At 40.4% G+C, this 19,491-nt stretch overlaps 1 protein-coding gene across 1 annotated transcript; it reads left to right on the top strand.

The window, feature by feature from the left end:
- The first annotated feature begins 517 nt into the window (after positions 1–517).
- Positions 518–19,337, top strand: ITIH4 (inter-alpha-trypsin inhibitor heavy chain 4). Its single transcript, XM_035337299.1, has 22 exons — positions 518–659; positions 2,563–2,723; positions 3,101–3,205; positions 3,669–3,831; positions 3,935–4,045; positions 4,130–4,258; positions 5,761–5,877; positions 6,460–6,628; positions 7,550–7,666; positions 9,061–9,242; positions 10,184–10,366; positions 11,035–11,174; positions 11,800–11,954; positions 12,459–12,491; positions 13,358–13,387; positions 14,017–14,070; positions 14,348–14,386; positions 14,862–14,957; positions 15,696–15,870; positions 17,173–17,327; positions 18,206–18,308; positions 18,891–19,337. Exons 1-22 carry the CDS (start codon positions 585–587, stop codon positions 18,964–18,966), a joined length of 2,568 nt encoding a protein of 855 aa, XP_035193190.1. The 5' UTR covers positions 518–584; the 3' UTR covers positions 18,967–19,337.
- Positions 19,338–19,491: the final 154 nt, after the last annotated feature.

Genomic DNA, 19,491 nt, shown 5'->3' with positions numbered 1-19,491 from the left:
GACATTGCTATTTGTGAAGCAAGGCTTCTGGCTGGTTAAGAGACAGCAAAAAGGATATTTCAAGAGAGCTACTCAGCACCTCTCATGAGCCCGTTGGGCAAGACAGTACAAAGTTTGAAGAAGTCACCAGCTACAAAATCTCACATGGATGCATGGATGTCACATGTCTTGGCAACCCCCAAATCTCTGAAGTGCTTCAGGTAATGTCAATTGTTCTTTTTTTTTTTTTTTTTTTTTCCCCTAAGTGACTGCTGGGCATGATAGAGATCCATGTATCCAAGAAGGCACAGACCTGTTCAGCTGCCTGTGGGATTTTACATGTCCCAGTAGAATCTCAGTTTAAACAGAAAGCACAAGGATTTCTTTGCTTTATGCTTTATGAAACATTAAAATTCTAACATTTAACAGTAAAGATCTGTTGGGAAAAAATAAACTTTAACTGAGTCCAAGTTTTACGTATGTTTAACGTGTAAATATTATGTTTCTGTGTCTCTTCAAAGTCTACACAATATCCTCACATACAAGTTACTCATTAACTGATTAAGATAAATTGAGTTTTCATTTGAAAATCTGGTCTTTCCAAAATGGGAGAGAGAATGTTGCTCACATTGATGGTCTTTTCCTCACTTGCAGTATTAGCAGAAACTATTGCTCAAAAGGTATTTGCTCTCTTTCTCTCTCTTTTTCTTTAACAATTTGTTCTTTTTTTGTGATCTGGTGGTATCGCTGTAACTAGGTGATGCAGAGATGCACCTACATAACATTGTGTGTGTTATGCTGTGATTTGAGAACTTTGGGTCCTTTTAAGACTTCTCTGTGTTTCTCTGGGCTGCTACTGTGTAAGTATAGAAGCAGAAATTTGCAGATGTGTCTGATCACACTCCTTCCTTGTGCTGGGAAATACCCAGCTGAGGGATTGATGGGTCTCCCTTGAACACTGGGTGAAGTTTGGATCTTGACACAGAGGAGTTACAGCAGGACTGACCACTGGCCATGGACTGTTGCAGTGCCAGGTGGTTTCTGACAGTGTTTAATATGGGATGGAAGAGAGCAGAGGCAGTTATTTGTACCTTATGGAACAGCAAAATGTGTTTTGGAACACCTCAGGGTGCATGTGGCTGCAGTCTAAGTTTAGAAAGTAAAGAAATGGAGGAAGCCTTATATCTGAAGGTTTTTATTTCCATCATGCCTTTTCAGAGAAGTGTGAAATACAACCAAAATGCAGACAGGGTCAGACCTCGCGGCTACTGCAAGGGCCCTGCAAGAAGCCATGGATGTGGTGCATGGGCCCATGGGGAGAGGCCACAAGCTGCTTCGTGCTGTGCTCAGGTGGACACGTAGGGCTGCTCCTTGCCTGCTGCCTTCGCTGGTGCCCCTTGCTGTGCTGCACCCCTCTGCTCCTTCGTGCTGGTCCTGGAGCAACAAGCTGAAACAGGGGTGCTGGGGCACACCTGAAAAGCCTTTGGGAAGAGGTGTCCCCAGGAAGGACAGACCCCAGCGCAGGCAGGGAGAGGCACCTGAACTGCCAGGACTGGGAAATTGGTGTCTTGGTGAATATTTTTCTTTTTTATTCTGTAGTGGCAGTAGGCAGTGGTCAGATGGAGCCTGCTCTGCCAGTGTACAATGAAAAAAGAAACAGCTCACTGTTACTTGTACGGCTGGCTGCAGCGCTGCCTGCACTGATGCCTGAACACTGAGCTGTGGTCACCCTTGTATTGAGTTTAACATGATTTAACTTTTGAATTTAGGCCAGTGCCGTAATTAAGAAGAGGTCAGCACTCCTTAAGTGGATGCTGTTAGGTGGGGAGCACAGGAGATGAATGATTAAAATAATTAAAGATCAATTAGCTATTCAAAAGATTGGTGACACTGGGACAGTAAAAACAGAAGTGTGGTAATCTACTTTGATATTGAGCTTTTTTATTTTAATAAGCTATTGAGCTGTTGTCAGGCTGTTGATATCCAGATTAATCCTCTTTACTGTCGCTGCCAAAACACAGGACCTGCTTAGGGTAGGGCCTCACTGCCTTTAAAGCAGAAATCCCACATGCAGGAGGTTGCTTGCAGTGGCACAAGGAGGTGCTCCAGGTGTGTCCCCATCCAGCTGCTCCATGAGGTGTTCCCAGGTGACTCCAGTGTGGTGCCCATCTCCCTCCAGCCCCTGGAAGCACCAAACCAGCAGAAAGATGAGTGCTCAAAGGGCATCTCTGCTTGTGCAAACACGGGGCAGGGGCCCCCGCGGGGTTCAGACCTGCTCAATAGCTTGTGCCTCCACAAGGCACTGGGCTGGAAAACATGCAGCAAAGTCAACAGCTCAGAGAGCAAACAAATCATCACCTAAAAAGTTAGAGGGTCTCTTTCCATGGGTCAAGCACTTAAAGAGGCATGTGGGGTTTTGTTTTGAGGTTAATCTTAGGAGATGTATCAGAGTAACACCCAACAGTTAAAAACAGTTAAAACAGCCAAAAAAAAAAAAAAAAAAAAAAAAGCTGTCTTTGAGCCAAATTTTGTTTTAGGATTTTTTTTTTTTTTTTTTTTTTTCTTTTTTTTTTTTTTTTCTAGCATGCTATTGAAATCTACAGCCTCCATGTGAACTGCAGAGTCACATCACGATTTGCTCACACCGTCATCACCAGCAAAATCATCAACCGAGCTAATGAGTCTCATGAGGCGACCTTTGAAGTGGAGCTACCCAAGACAGCCTTTATTACCAACTTCTCCATGTAGGACCAGCTCCTACCTGTGGTGTTAAGGAGGCAGCTCTGGGGGCTAAGTGGGGTTCACCCATCTTGTTAGGAGGTGCTAAGCACAAAGCACAAAGAGCCAAGCTCCGGAATGTCCTGAATAAATGTTTTTGGGGCAAAAAAAGTAGGTGGCCAAGTAGAAAGAAGGTGACAAATGTGCTCAGTGGTGGTGGTTATGCTGCCCCAGCCCTCTGAGGCTCTGAGGAGGAGGGCTGTGTTTTGGTGGTGACTCTTGGTGTCCTCACGGATGGGGAGGGATGTGGGAGCTAACAGCTGAGGGACACAACACATGGTGGTCCTCTTTTTTCCCCAGCATATTCCCTCTAATATTAATGATTTTTATTGAAAACTTGCAGGTCCATCGATGGCAAAGTATACCCAGGAATAATAAAGGAGAAAGCATCTGCGCAAAAGGAATACGATGCAGCAGTCTCACAGGGGCAGAGCGCTGGCCTCGTGAGGTACGTTGCCGTTCTGAGGAAGGATGCTTCAACGCTCATCCCTGGCTTCTCGTTTAGCTGAGGGGCAAGTGAAGTCCTGCAGTCTGCCATCACTCGGGGGGACAAATAGAAAAGCAGTTTTGGGTTCTCCTTGAGAGGGACTGTTTATATAAACACACATATTATATGATTTATATCTGAACCTGCAATGGGCAGGAGTGAGAGGTGTCACTGTTTTGTGCTGCCCTGGGGCTTGCTGTCACACGGGAGCACCTTGCAGGTTGAGCTTTCTGCTCCATTTTTTAGCTTGCATATGCAGCCCCCGTGGCACATGAAAGTATTGTATATACCTGAAATATAAGACATCTTCTCTATGACCAATAAGACAAACTGATACTTTTTAATTTACTTATTCCATATGGCCATTTTTAGCACACTTCATGAACTTTGCCCACTGCATGCAAAGCTTTGCTCTCCTCCCCAGAATCACAGGCAGGAAACTGGAGCAGTTCCACGTTTCCGTCAGCATTGCGGCTGCCAGCAAAGTCACTTTTGAGCTGGCGTACGAGGAGCTGCTGAAGCGGCAGCTGGGGCTGTTCGAGCTGCTGATCAAGGTCAGACCCCAGCAGCTGGTTAAGCACTTCCAGGTGAGCTGCCTCAGAGAGGGCTGGGCTAGGAGCATCCCTGTGATTTTGTGGCTCAGCAGGGTTTCCTCCATGGCAATGACAAAGGCTTGTTCTCCACTCTCAGATTGATGTGCACATCTTTGAGCCCCAGGGCATACGTTTCTTGGAGACGGACAGCACCTTCATGACAAACGAGTTATCTGAGGCACTCACAAAAGTGCAGAATGAAACCAAGGTAGGGCAGCAGCTGCCGAACATTAATGCCAGGGGCTGCTTTAAGTTATGTTGCTTTAAATCTTTTCTTTTGATTGCTTTTCAGGCTCATATTTTATTTAAGCCAACTGTGGATCAACAGAAGGTAAATCCTGAACTTGATGAAACCCGCCTCAATGGTGATTTCCTTGTGCGTTACGATGTTAAGCGGGTTGCTACTGCAGGTGAAATACAGGTAAAAAAGAAATAGAAATAAAAATCCTTTCCGATGACAGATAGGTCTGAATGTGAGGTGCAATCAGCAAAACAGCAACATATACTTTGAAACACCAACAGTAATAGGAAAAGCTATTTCCATTAATACAGGGGCAGCGAGAACTGATGGTGATGTTAAGCAAACCCCTAGGGACACTGAACACATTGCAGGAATGGATCAGCCATGAAAAAGCAGTTATCGCTCAAATTTTGTTTCAATACCAAATATATATTCTCTTTGTATATACGTCTCTTTGCATTCTCTCTTTCTCCTTCTCTTTTACGTATTTATTTACAATTGATACAATTTGGGGCTTCTTGTAAATGAAGTTTAGAGGAACGTGATTTATACAGCTATTAAAATGACTGCTTAGTTTTACTTTTTGTGACAACTGAGGCACAGCTAAAGAGAGCAGGAACTTAGAAATACTTAAGGACCAACGCGTACCTAAGAAATACAGTATATCGCTTTCCATATTATTTCACTGATGAAGTGCACATGAATGTGCAAAAAGCTGGCAGTCAGGCAGTGAGCAGAGCTGTGTGCGTAGGTGAGAATACGGAGGTAACATAATATACAGTGATACACAGAGGTGCATCACACATACGGCATCAAGACATACAGTTTATATAACATGAAAAAAAACTTGAAGTGTAGAAAATAATTAAATATTATTTTGATTATATAGCAGCTGTTTTAGGCAAGCGGTTTCTGTGGTCAGGTGGATAATCCGTCTTCCTCCATTTGCAGGCTCCACCACAAACCCTTCTGGTCAAAATCGCTTTGCACATTTGTCAGAATCGCTGCATCCGTTAGAGGGTCTGTCTGTCATCTCATCCAAAAGATTAAATTGATGTTAAGCTGAAAAAATATATATATTATTCAGTGACTCTCTTCCATTTTAACCTGTTCATACGCTTTTGAGGTAGATTCAAAACATGGTAAAAAGGGTTTAGTAGTAGATATTCCCCCAACTCTCTTACCAGCAGCAGCCATCACCAGTGCTGAAGCCATGCAGTAACCTGAAATATGCATCTCTGCTTTGCCCTGGGCCACCTTTCACTTCCACTCATTTCTATTACCAAATTGCTTTTCCTTAATACCAAATTACTTTCCCTCAACAACATGATAGCTACGGCTATGCCCTGAATTGGTGGTCTTGGGAGAAATGAGTTGGGTTAAAATTTGGAGCGACACAGACCACTTATGTTTAACACGATAATTTAAAAAAAAAAAAAAAAAAAACATTTTGTCCATTGGCACAATATAGGATCATTAAAATATGAAACATATTTGTATATACATATTTTAGTAGTATCTTGATATGTTTATGTTTTTTTCTTTTTTTTTAGAAGAATGAAATGCTGACCATGGACCTCTCTTCTTGCCATGCCAGGCTATTAAGAGGCAATGTTTTCTTATTAAGTTGCAATATTTGTTTATGTATAATTTTATGTATGTTTTTACATTTGGTATTTCAGATTGTCAATGGGTATTTTGTGCATTACTTTGCACCCCAGGAAATGCCGGTGTTTCCCAAAAACGTCATCTTTGTTATAGACCGAAGTGGCTCTATGGCAGGCAGAAAAATTGAGCAGGTAACTTATTTCAGGTACTGACCTCTGCTTGTATCAGGGACAGAAACCAGCCTTTCAAGGAAGTAACTTTGAATATCCCTTTTGAAACACATGGTGGTTTCGTACACAGCAAAAATTTCATAAATACATAAGTACTTGGAAATATATATGCACAGATGAAGACTGTTAGAGTGCAACTCATGCCTGTTACGGCTGTTTTCATGGCTATCATATCTTGAGGCAGAGAGCACTTTGCCTCCTTCCATCTTTACAGAATAGTTCACTGATAATTTTGTTCTTCAATGCAGTTTAAAGAATTAATTTATTCATTTTTGCTTTACAGAAAACTGTGTACATAGATTTGCTAGAGAGCAGAAAAGTCCTCGATAGCCATCGTGGGAATGTTTTTGCTGTATTTCTAAGTCAGGGGAATTAGCCGTTTCTGATGGTCTCTACTGAAAAATGCTGTTAGGTCAAAACAAAGGCACTGGGCTGCACCTTGAATGCTGCCAATAGTAAATCTCCTTATTGTGTTGCAAATCCACTCCCAATTCTGATATGAAAGTAGAAATATTCAAAGTGGTTGTTTTCTCCTTGGAACAGACGAGGGAAGCTCTCTTGAAGATTTTGCAAGACCTCCGCCCTGAAGATCATTTCAGTTGCATCACATTTAACAACAAAGTGTCAGAGTGGAAGAGGGCTTTGCTGCAAGCCACTGCGGAGAACGTGGCAAGCGCCGCAGGATTTGTGCAAACTATTACTGCCAGAGGAGGTACCAGGCACCACCCAGACACCTGCGGCCATAAACACACACCCAACAGCATACAAAATAGCACTTAGAAAAAAAGCATTACTTATGAATGATGAGTGTGATAGGAAAGCTGATTGTGGCAGAAGACTGATTGGTGGCTGCCTTATGATATGGATATATGGAGGGTTGGTTATGTCACATCTATGAGCTATATAAGCCAGGAAGTTTTGTTTGAAATTTTTATGATGGAGATTTCCAACAGAACATTTTTTCTCTGCAGGAAAATGAAAATTCACTCTAACATTTCACAACAATTTACTGTATTTTTTATTTTATTTTTTTAATATGAAGGTCCCCTTGTAAAATAACAAAGTCATGCTACTATGGCTCTTTCTGTACACATTACTCTAAGTTATGCTAAAGAAACAAAGTAGACCAAAAAGGCAAGATGCATTTCAATTGCTACACCACACAGTGTACTTCATTTTCACTATTCATTTTCAGGAAGACCTAAAAGGCTTTCTCACTCGTTAATGTTACACTGTAAGTATTAATGTAGGTTTTCTCATCCCAGGAGCTAGCACTGGTAAAGGTCACCTGTGCCTAGAGCTCTTTTCTTCAGCTTCTTGCATGAACCTAGGAGATATTTCTTCAATATGGGTTAACAGATGATGGTTTGCATTTTAATGGTTCTAGACACATTTGTATTTCCCATGACATATGTGTGGAGAAGTCTCCCAAAAGATTGCTCCAGCATTGCCATTGCAATATAATATACTGTAATTAAACCAGAAGGCTAAACCCCTAAATCCTCACCTCTCTGAAGGATTGCTTCCTGCAGAAAACTTTAATCAACGTTGCAGGGCCTCTGCAGATGAAGTGCGCTGATTTCTTCGACTGATTACCCTTTCCAGGTGAGTGATGCCTGCTTTCTCGTTGCAGGCACAGATATCAATCACGCCCTGCTGACTGCTGTGAGTGTGCTGGATAAAGCTGAGAGGCTGCCGGAGCGGAGTGTCTCCATGATTATTTTGCTGACTGATGGTCAGCCCACATCCGGTAAGGAAATCCTAGCCTCAGTCCTCTCCATGACCTTTTAACTTTCACACTTGCATCCCAGTTGTTGTTAGACGTAGTTCGTGTTTTTGAAGGGCTTGCTATAAGCAGGCTGTGCTGGATCCAAGTCTGTGCTGGGGAGAGGATTGGCTTCCCAGTTTATAAACTTGAGGGAAATTTTGGTGGTACCCCGGCATGGCTGAAACATGGAAGTAAAATACTCAGAGCTGAAAGGTGGAGATCTTACTTATATTATGTACAGTCCCCTCTGAGAGGTGTCACTTGGTTCTTCACCCTTCTTGCCTCAATCTTGAGATATTTTCAAGGTGCCTATTTTTTTGGTGTTCTCTTCTGTGGCTAGCTCTTAACTATTGGTCAGCTGTGACATCACAAGCCAGGGGGGACAAGAGAAATATTTGGTTAATTAAACACTAACTCCCATTGCAACAGCACATATATCACTCGTGCTGAATCGGAGGAGCTTGTCTAACTTCTGTGTGGCACCAGCATCCCTCCCAGGGCAGTAATATAATCTCAACTGTAAACTCTCTAATGAGATCAGTCTGTCTTCCAGACTGAGTTAGTTGGTCTTTGTTTTGTGTGTTGTGTTTTTTTTGTTGTATTTTTTGTTTTTAAATTGAACTCAGTGCAAGGTGCTGCCTGCTGAGCAGGGCCATGGTGAGCCCCAAATACCTTTGTAGTTCCACAAGTTTGACAGAAATCAGACAGCAGTTGAGTGCTGTGCAGATATAGGCAATGTAATTGCATACACCTCAATTTTCCTTGGGAAAGCAGGCTGAAAGGGAATATCTGAGCTGCTCCCACAACATACCTACATGCAGTTATGGTTCCTGCCGGAAAAGGTGGGCAAAGATGCTTGCCATACAGGGCCATCAGTGGCTCTTTGAATGGGGTAAGATGATGGTATCACACGTAGTGCCTGGGAGGGAAGCATGGCTGTGTTACTTTGCAATTTTTCTGAATTACACCATTAACCAATCTGTTATCCTCCAAATTCAGGCAGAAAATTTTTGTGGATGGTACTTGTCTTCCCACTTAAGATCAAATGTTTCCATCCTTTGTGATGTTAATTCATAATGTCTGTCCCTTACAGTCTGAACACCTCCTTTGATCCCCGTAATCGTGTTAAACATTTTGCACTTAGCTGTAACAATGTGAGTTGAAGTAATAAGAATTATTAAGTGGGAGAATCAGGTTCTGGTGCTCAAAATCCAAAGTGGTGCTTCCATCTCTAATTCAAATGACTGAATGTTGTCCATATACCTAATATTTTATTCTGAATTCTTATTAAGAGACAAGATTTCCTTTAAATCCCCTGCTATCTTTTTGTACTCTTAAAAAATAAAAATCATGGGTATGCTTTTGTTCAACCACAGGTGAGACTAAAGTGGAAGTCATTCAAGAAAACATACAGAAAGCTCTCAATGGGAAATATGCCCTCTTCTGCCTCGGTTTTGGGTTTGATGTCAGCTATAATTTCCTGGAGAAAATGGCCCTAAGCAATGGGGGAATTGCACGTCGAATATATGAAAATGCTGATGCAGCCTTGCAGCTCCAGGTCAGGACTAAGGAATATGCCAGAGAAGCCATCTGTAAGCTATGGCTCCTGTCTAGCCCTGACAGCAAAACCCCAGATCTTCTGAGATGAGAAGTTGCTTCTGAGTTTATCTGCTAATCTTGGGGAAGGAGGAAGACAATATCAGTTTGGGCATATCCGAGGGTCTGCACTCTAATCGTGACTCAGCATTGACGTCTTCCCCAAATTAGCTAGCATTTGGACAAACCTGGAAATTCACAGTTTTTTCATCTCTACAAATAGACAAAATGTCCAGTGGAAGTGATTGTGACAAAACTTTGGTTCTTGGGTCCAATTTCAAACCACTCAAAGAAGTGCTAGTGGGTGCTGTTTGTAGGTTTTCCTAGAAGGCAGTAGGTAGCTTGAGGCACCTCTTGGCAAATTGATCCCTGCAGCACCACCTGCTTGGGACGTTCCTGCCCATTTGGAGATGGGATGTTAACTCTAGGGCTGTTCTCTTTTGGGGAACTCATTTCTGCCCATTTTTGCTGGATGCAGAGAGCACAAGGATTTGCCAAATGCCTGCCCCATCCACCCATCCAGTGAAGAAAAAAGGGAGAGGTTAAAGCTCGGGATTAGTCAACTTAAAAAAAAAATATATATATAAAAATAAAAATGGAGAGAGAGAATAAATTTAACTGGGTGGGACAGTGATAACAGGGATGATGCTTGGGTACTTAACTTACCATGGGAAATAAAACTTATATGCTATCACCAGCCTGACTGGAGAAAGTGTGCAAAACATGGGGAAAAAATACAAATTTTTCAAGGTTTACAGCTGTCTCACACAAGCAGCTGCTGCCCACCTCTACTGAAATAAAAAGCTTTCCTCCCTTCTTTTTAAGGAGTTTTTAGATATTCAACAAATTGCTTTGCTTAAATTTGCCTTCATTTGTTCTTTCTCTCTTTGTGTTTTTCTTTAGGGCTTTTACCAAGAGGTGGCTACTCCAATACTAATGAAAATTGAAATGCAGTATCCAGAAAATGCTGTTGAGGGGTTAACCAAGAACAATTTCAAGCTGTTTTTTGAAGGATCTGAAATCATAGTGTCTGGAAAAATTAGCAATGAGCTTGATCTTTTGCCAGTGGAAATTAAAGCTCAGTCAGTAAGTGTTGAGCTTAGTAACCATGAAAAATGTATTGTCTCCATGTCTCCATGCTGTCTTTTATAGTGCAGTAGGAGATTTTGAGAAGTCTTTTGTGTCCAATATATGTTATTTACATTTGGACATATGGTTGTTTTCCCATTCTAGAAAAAAAAAAAAAAAAAAAAAAAAAAAAAAAAAAACTGAGATTTTAAAAGACTTTTCCTCTCCTGAATCTGCTAAAAAAGAAGGGGAAAAAAAGAAGGGGTGTGGGGAAGAGTTTAAGAAGATCCATAAATAAGCAAACAATAATTTAATCACTTCAAAACCATAATATTTTGGCCTTTCAAGCATGGTTTTTGTTTGTTTGTTTGTTTTTTTCTTTAGGAAATTTGCTTGTGTTTTTAGAATGGAGAAGGAAACATACATTTTTAATTTCAAAAAAATGTTAAAATGGAGCCATTGCACAACTCCTTTTTTCAAACTTTGTTTGCGTCCAAAAATGTATATCCAAAATATGTGCTGCTTTCATGGCTTGGGGTTGCATTTTCCAGAGGGAAACAGCTCAGTGAAAACTTTTTGAGGGACAAAAGGGCACTTGGGTCCTGAAAAATGTTATTTTAAGTCTAATGAGGTGACTGTAAAAGAAGTCTGGAGCTGTTCTGATGGTCAGCTTTCTCCCACTGCAGCATACTAGTGACTTGACTCTTAGAGAAGAAGCAAATGTCAAAGAGAAGGAGCAAGTATTTCAAAATCAAAGTTACATCTTTGGAAATTTCATCGAGAGACTGTGGGCTTACTTAACCATTCAACAACTTCTAGAAAAATCGTAAGCTATTTTCAGTGTTTTGTATTGTATTACAAACTTTCAACTTCTTAAAGCACTCTGCTAATTCTGTATTCACAAATTATATGATGGGAAAGCACAACAAAACAAATATTTCTGCATATAATAATAAAAAATATAGTATACCAGAAGAATACCACATTAGTGTATGAGGAATGTGAGGTGCTTTTCAGTTTGTTATAATATTGTATCATCAAATATGTGTATATATGAAAACATAATGTTATGAAGAATAGTTTATATTACTATGAAATGTATTTTAATTGTATGGATTGCATTGAGTATTGCATCCAGCAATAAAAGGTAAAGGAATGAAAATAGCTAGTAAGGAGAACAGTAAGTGTGTCTGTAAGACATTTCATAGATCATGTATTTACTATTTTTAATCTATCTGAGACATCGTTTTTAATCTATCTGAGACTCCAGTGTTATAAACAACTAAGCATCTCCATAATCTCAAGCATGTAATAGCTGAGTCATCTCAACAGGATTACTCTCCTTTTGATAATAAAAGATATTTAAGACATAGCTAATGTGAATACAAATCTGCGGACCTCCTGCTCATAGACTTTGTATGTTATTTCTTCATCATTAACACAGACTTTAGTATTTCAGCCCAAGAAGAGCAGCAGAAAGCCTTGGAGGCGCGAGCCTTGGAGCTGTCCCTGCAGTATGGATTTGTTACACCCCTCACTTCCATGGTGGTCACCAAACCCACTGACCAGCAGCAAACCGAGCTAGTGAACAAACCCACTGAAGCTGGTAAATGGGTGTTTAACAGTCCCCTGGGAATGTGTGGTTGCTGATGATGATTTACTGTGGACATCCCAACACAGTTTCATTCTGTAGCGGTGTGACAGGGTAATATGCCACAATGAAGACAGGAGTTTAAGGATTGGCCTCCTTTAGAAATTAGACAGAGAGGACTTTTCCTAAAAAGGTGTCATGGTGAAACAGACACTCCTATTGAAATAGGAAATAATTCATTGAAATATAAATTAAAAGTAATTTAACAATTGTTATACTGCATTCCGTGCCATTGCAAAGTATATTCTGGGGCAATAAAGTGGGAAATGAATGCAGAGGAGAAAAGCAAACTAACTCTAGGAGTATTGCGTGTGCTATACCTACCCTTCTTTCAGCAAAAATAAAATCTCTTCACCTGCAGCTCCGGCACCCACTTCTCCCAGTTTTCTGTTTTGCACATGGATAAAATAATTTACTGTTGACTGTATGACACTAATCTGTCTCTCTTCCTCATGTTAGACAATGAGAAGCCCAGCAGCTTTCCAGTAGGAGGTAAATGCTTTTTGTTTTCCATAGCATATTTCAGTAGTAGTCTCTAAAGACAAAAATAGGTCACAGTACTTGTTCCATAAAGGGGAGTATCTGAGATTTGGGAAAATATGTGGAAACTGGGTAAGCAATGACTGGCAAGCTCTGTCCAGGGTTTGATTGGATATCCTGATCCAAGGGAGAAAATCTTCCAGTCAGAATGTCTCAAAGGCCAGAATTGTCTTGACTCATAAGGAAAAGCAGTTCTTCAAGTGAACAATGCTAATGATGTTTTCTGCTTCTTTCTACCATATGCGAAGCATCTGTCAGAAAACTAAGCTCCAGATATTTTGGAAAGACTCACAATAATAATTTAGGTATCTTTTCTCTCTTTTTGAAAATAATAAAGTTACTTGAATAATAATGTAAAACTTCTAGCATTATCAATCCCATAATCTCAACTATGATAACACATCATAATAGTAATGCTTTTATAGGTAGAGTCCTGCTTTTCCTCTAGTTCTTTCAGGGAAATACATTAAAGGAATTAAAACAATACCCCATTCTTTGAAGGATGCATGTTTCAAAGTGGTGCCAGGGAGTTTAAGAACAGCAAACTTACTGACCTGCATGGCAAAGGGGACTGACACACTGAGCTCTGTGCTGCCCTTCCCTCAAAGGAGTTTTTGGTCTGTTTCCATTGCTTGGCTGGGATAATTCTGTAGGGATCAGTGCCCATGTTCTGTGGACTTCATTACTACAGATAATTTGCTTTGGGAAAGGAAGACAGATTTAGCTGGAGAATTACATGTTCGATTTCTGAAACGCTTTGTAAGATATGTAATATAATCATGAATGAAACATGGGTTCTCTTTTTTTTCTTTCTTCAGATGCTTATAGAATGAGTGTATCACTTCCTAGTAAGTTCTCCTCTTTGTTTTTGCTTTTTGTTTTTAAATTAAGAAAAAAAATATAATCTTTATTTCATATGGAACATTACATTATCAAATGTGTTTTGATTGTGGATGCCTACTTGGTATACTCTATATGTAGTATGTATATGTGTATACATATGTATATATTTACATGTATTACAGCCCAGAGATATTTTACAATGAACTATAAAATCTTGAAAAGAATCTTGGTACCTTTTCAGAAAACAATATTAAAAACCTCTTGAAGATAAAGGCGAACGTTCTGGAACAGCATATGTTAGTGAGCCAAAGGAAGTGTGGCTTGGTTTAAAAAAATATTTTAAAAATCCATAGACATGGGGTTTGATGGGCAAAGCTAACATGGGCACTGCCATCTACATGCTGACAATACCCATCCTGCAAAGAGCAGACGCTGGGCTCTGCAGAGATAGAGCTGCTCTGTGAGGGTCCCCGTAACGCAGAGAGGACAGCACAATGGCCACTGTGTCGCCTGCATGTGTATGCAAAAAAGTCGGTGGGTAGCGAGCAGGAGGAATTCTCTGTTTTAGAAGCAGGGAGGGAGATGAAGGGCACAACCCCAAACCGAGGAGACATTGGAAAATCTTTTCTTTCAGGTCGACGGCGCTCTGAGCCCCAGTCTGGCAGTAATAGGAAGATGTTTCCATCAGGTTGTTTTCAGTTGTACGCGAGAGGAGCGGGGTGGGTGCGCTGGGAGTGTAGTGGGGTTCACCAGGCATGGCTCAGCAGCAAGGCAGAGCATAAAGGCAATTAGCAATGAATGCTGTGCTTTTTGTCCCCCTCGGGGCATCTTGGTTTAAGAAAGGTGCTCTGTAGGAGTCAGTCTCTGCCAAAAAGTCTTCTGCCTTGCTGCTCTGCCTGGTTAATTAGCTGAACTAGAGAAAAACTGTTTCATTAAACTCTTCTTGCTAATTTTAAGTATTTCAGTTGGCAGGCTAAGCAAACTCGTGAGACTGGAAACTCATAGTAAGTAATACACAGAGTAGTCCCATTTTAATAATTAATACAACTGCAACATACAGTTTTTTATAAGTTAATGTTTTTTGTGACTGTATCAATTGCTATAAGAAAATTCTTTAACTCTTCCTTGGCTGATTCTTTCCTCAGAATCATAAAGTATCCCTGTATCCCACAAGAAAGCCTTTCTGGCTTGAGAATACAACCAAGAACAGAAATGTGGTGACCTTTAGTCACAGCTTTTTTGAGGGAACATTGTCCTTAATAGACTCTAAGTTTGAAAATCTAGTCTTTTCATCTATATCAAGTTGCTGTGTCTGGGTGTGACTTTCAATAATAATTACTGTGTTGATTTCAGTTCTCCTATCCTGTAAAAGCTCTAACTAGTATTTTAGGTACAAAGAAATTGAATTATTTTGCTGTACATGCCCAAAAGGCATAGGCCAGATTTTTCTTCTTGTGCTAACGTTGTTCTTCTTTTCAGCCAAAGAACATCCACTGCTTCTCTCACAATTACCCAAAGAAAATACTGATGGGCAAGCACAGCCTTCTGTCCTCCTGCTCTCAGATCCAGTACAAGGTGAGTAGGCCAGATCCCTCATGGGGTGGGAACGTACCTCGATCCAGGAGAAACACATGACTAGTGGGATTTGCATCTGTGGCCATGTCTTCTCCATGCCCATGACAACTTTCTCTTGCATCAAGGGAATCAACCCCTAATACTGAGAAAAAAAGAGAAACACTTCAGAGCAGCCAGTGTCTTTAGGAATACCAGCATTTTATGAAGGGCCATACTGCATCCTGCCACCTTGCAGTGACTGGAGAGGCTGTGCTTATTTTTTCCTTTCACTCAGGCAACATTAATCTTCACTGTGAGGTGGCTGAAGGCACTTCTTTTAAGTGTGGTTGCAGGTCTCCTCCTGGAGTCCCATGCATGGTTGTGAGGCTTGTCCCCAGCCCCTGGGAGCTTCTGAGGATGCAGAGACCTTAAACCCCATGACCCCTCCATGCTCACAGAAAGACGCACTCTCTTAAAGTGCTGCATTATTTTCATGGTCCTGTACTCAGAGATGTGACCCTGAGTGCTGGTTGCCAGCTGCTGTGGTTAAGGAGCACCTCTAAGAGAGGAGGAGCGATGTGGGGCTAGATGCAGACTCTACTGCAGCCTTGGGGCATGTGGTCTGAAATCTGGAGGTGCTGTGCCTCCCAGAAACAGATCTGAGATCCGTAAGTGCAACAAAGTTGAAGCAGTTTTGTTAAGATCACCTGTACCTTCTAAGCGAGGTCACTTGACAACTCTGTGCCAATGTTTTTAAAGGACTTTCTGTGACTGGGAAACATGGGGACAAAATAAATCAGTTTGTACAGTTTGAAATTATTTATGTGAATCCTGCCGTGCAAATCAATGTTTCTGTGGATGAGATCGTCTTAAGCCATGACAACAAGAACATTCGGCTGCTGTGGACAGAGTCAGCAAGCTCTGCTGTCCAGGGGTAAGAAATGCCATTCTGTCATTTCCCAGTCCTGGCAATTTGAATCACATCTCTCATAAGCCAGTTGTCCACTTTCACACCTGCCATATGCTTCAAATGCTCCCAAATGCCATTATTTGGGGAATAACTCAACATTTATCTTCCAAAGAGAAGCACTCACTGTGATGCATGACAGTCCTGGTATCACTGCTGTGCTGGCTGCCACTAGGCACACTGTGCTCATCCTGGCATGGGGTGAGCACCCCAAAGTGAGGTTTTTGATGTTTACTGTAACTTTTCTACACAATTTGGCTCCATGCAGGTTGGAGTTTCCCTTTTTCCCACTTTTAGAAATAAAACACATCTGGGTATCTGACATATTTTATGGGAAGGCATAAAGTATTTGAATAATTGTCTGTAATTAACAAATGCCTGCTGCTGGAGAAAGAATACTTCAAATGTGTACTGCATTTGTCTGCCTAATTTGTGTAGGAGCCTTCAAAATCACATGAAAGAGCTGAATTCAGCCAGTTCCACTAGCTCTTTTGTATTGCTGGAATAAACCTCCAGAGCAAGCTGCTGTTGCTCTGGGGCAGGCAGGACACACAGTACTCCCCCTCATATAGGCACCTCTGGACAGTAACAGAAGGCCTAAAACAACTGCTTTCAATTATTTTTGCAATCCAAACAGAGCCAAGAATGTGCTGGATTTATGCCCCTATATAATTTGTCTTCTGCAAAGCAAAATGATCCTCCTGCTTCAAACCAGCATCTGAGCCCTTGCAACTGCAGGAATCAAAATAAAAAATATAAGGGCTTAGAGGAAACATCTTGTGAAATATCCAGGGAAAACATATTTGTCTTGTTCTCAAAATCAATTCAATTATTTTAACTGGTCCATCATTTTTCTCATTAAAATAATGGAAAAAATATCCTTTTTCCTATTATTTTTTCATTACGGATAAAAAGGTGTTTAATCAATAAAAATTCTTCTCTGTTGATGTATTTGCTTGTATCCTGACATGGGAAAGGTGTTCAGTGGCATAAAGAGGGAAGAGATACCAGTTACATTAAAATATTAACACCTGAATATTTTAAGATACGATAATATAACTTAATATTGTAATAGTTTACTATAACTTGTTATATTAATATTTTAATATATGCTGCTTAATATTTTAATATAACCACTGGCGGACCATAAAAAATGCAATTGCAAGGAGACAAAAAGCAAAAAAAAAAATAAATATTAATGTCAATTATTTACATGTATGTTCTGTCTTCATATTCTTCTTGGAAATAACATTATCATTTATTTCCTAGGCTGAGAGTCTCAGCTGAAAATGAAAGTAGTGTAACAGTATCACTGTCCGATACAGTCACAGTCAAAATATACCTTGTAAAGGTTCCAAGTGATTTCCTTCAGCTGTGTTTCTTGAATATCGACCGTTTTTCTGACAAAGTCACTGGAATTCTGGGTATGTATCATTATGGATCTATACAGCCAAGAAGGATGGTCTTGTAAATAAGCTCCTAAGATGAGAATACTTTTTTGGAGCCACATTCATTTTACTTTTTTGGGTCCCTACAAACTCTCATGAAAATCAATGGACAGGTGATACAGCAGGAATTCAGGGGGTTTCTAGAGAAACTCTGCATTTAGTTTATTCTTTTCAGATATCTAATGTCCCCATTTACTCCAGAGCAATCCAGACTTGATTCTGCAAAGACGGGCGGCCTCCAAAAAGGGTCTTATTCTTGAAGCAAAACATAACTCTTTTCTGCTCACCACCTAAATAGGCTCTTATTTGTTTAGAAAACATCAAAAATAAGACTAAAAGAACAGCCAGTGTGTTAGCTACGAGGGCTTAACTTCAACAGTGCTATGTTGTATAAAAAAATCATTTGATGTTAAATAAAGGATTATAAATAATGGACATAAAGCGGTAAATAATTGGGGCTACAATAGTAGAAATATGCCTCTTCTTGGCAATGGCTACAAAATGAAAACAAGCTGGTTCTGAACACTCATCCCCAAAATACTGATGGGATTAAAGCTGAAGTTGTATCAAAAACTACGAGTGGAGAGGCTGCGTATTCTGAAACCACATGCACACACAAAATGTGAAAACACATCAGAGTAAGGCTGAATCCGTGGAGGAGTGTTAGGGATAATAGATCACAGCTGAAACACATGAGTTTAATTCATTTATTATGGGAGTCTCCAACTGTGTCTCTTTTTGGGGCTTTGGAGGCAGATGGGTGCTTTCCTGGTGTTATAGCCGCCATTTGGGTTAACAACCATAACTGGATGTTTTGCTATTATTTTAAAATAATTTGTGTGTCTGTTGTTCAGGTCAATTTTATTTAAAAGCACAGCTTGAGAACAATGCCAAAGTAAATCAGAGAGCTGACGAAAGACTTCTAAATGTTCCAGGATCTGAGCACAGACTTACCAGGTAAGAGAGGTGGGATAAGGTTGAGTCATGCACATGCTTTGAGATTTAATTTATGAGCAAAAAGCAGAGATCGAAAGAAATGAAACAAAGGGATTGTTTGTTTGTAAGTATACAGCTCTTTGGTATAAATAATAGGAACTTACTCTTGAATGTTTTCCTAACAGCCAGAATTTGCTGCTTGTCAAATGACACTGCAGGGCTCAAGGCTCCTATTTCACACAGGGCAGGGAAAATCACACCCTGGGTTTGCATGAAAATGCCAAATAAAATTAGGTTCTGCTGCCTCATTTTCATGGCTAGGGGAGAGTGTTTGCTCAGTTGGATTTACCACAAGGAAAGAATAAATAAATATAAATGACTTGCTTGTAGCAAGTTTCTGTGATGGGGAAGAAATGCTGTGAGAGTATAATCTCTGTTCATTGTCTCTGTGTGTCCCTATCAGTGCTGCCTCCGTGGCTAAAGCACGGATGTGCCAGATCTGCCACTCTCACTTTTGGTACCAGCTGCAAACATGGGTATGATTAGGGTTGATTCTGGGCCTGCATTTTATCACATTTTTTTTTTTTCTTGGTTTTGTTTCAGGCTATACAAGAAAGATTACAGGCTTGAGTCAACTAGTGATCCTGTTTCCTGCTGGTCAATAGTTGGAACTTCCTAGAGAAGACTATATTGGGAAAGAAAGCAATACAAACGATGCTCTTTCACATATTTTTAATACTTTATCTCCCCAAGAAAACAATACAGTTAAAGCATTACCTGTTCATATAAATAACTGTCATATATATCTTACCTCAAAATAATTACACTTTCAAGATGAGAATATGCTTGCTGGTTGTCTGTAATTGTAAGATGCTCTATAATAATGTAAGAGACTTGTGTGAATGAGCTAAATAAAAGTGGCGCTATCAGCTCACATTTTGATATGGACAGACAGACTTAAGTTTCTGAATAAAATTAAGCAGTGGCACCACCCAGTCCAACATACTTGTCATGCAGACAGTAATAAATTTCTAAAATTTGCAGTTGGTATCCAGTTACAAATGATGGTGTTCTTGAACCGTTTAGCAAAAAGGGTGAAGTCTAAAGCAATATTAGCTTGCCATTTCTCTCATTGTTTATTTTATGGGGGGGTGGGGGGAAATCTTGGTGTATTAAGGTTCTTTGGGCATAGTTCTGTAGCAAT

The sequence above is a fragment of the Oxyura jamaicensis genome, chromosome 12 (assembly GCF_011077185.1).
Source record: "Oxyura jamaicensis isolate SHBP4307 breed ruddy duck chromosome 12, BPBGC_Ojam_1.0, whole genome shotgun sequence".
Taxonomy (NCBI): domain Eukaryota; kingdom Metazoa; phylum Chordata; class Aves; order Anseriformes; family Anatidae; genus Oxyura; species Oxyura jamaicensis.
Note: the sequence above shows the minus strand (reverse complement) of the source record. Positions and strands in the feature narration are given on the sequence as shown.

What these genes read in the sequence shown, in the direction of transcription:
- ITIH4 (XM_035337299.1), top strand. Translation starts at nt 585, where the DNA reads ATGGGAGAGAGAATGTTGCTCACATTGATGGTCTTTTCCTCACTTGCA. An exon ending in ATGCAGCCTTGCAGCTCCAG is followed by an intron (nt 9,243 to 10,183) that starts GTCAGGACTAAG and finishes GTTTTTCTTTAG; the next exon opens with GGCTTTTACCAAGAGGTGGC. An exon ending in CGTGAGACTGGAAACTCATA is followed by an intron (nt 14,387 to 14,861) that starts GTAAGTAATACA and finishes TCTTCTTTTCAG; the next exon opens with CCAAAGAACATCCACTGCTT.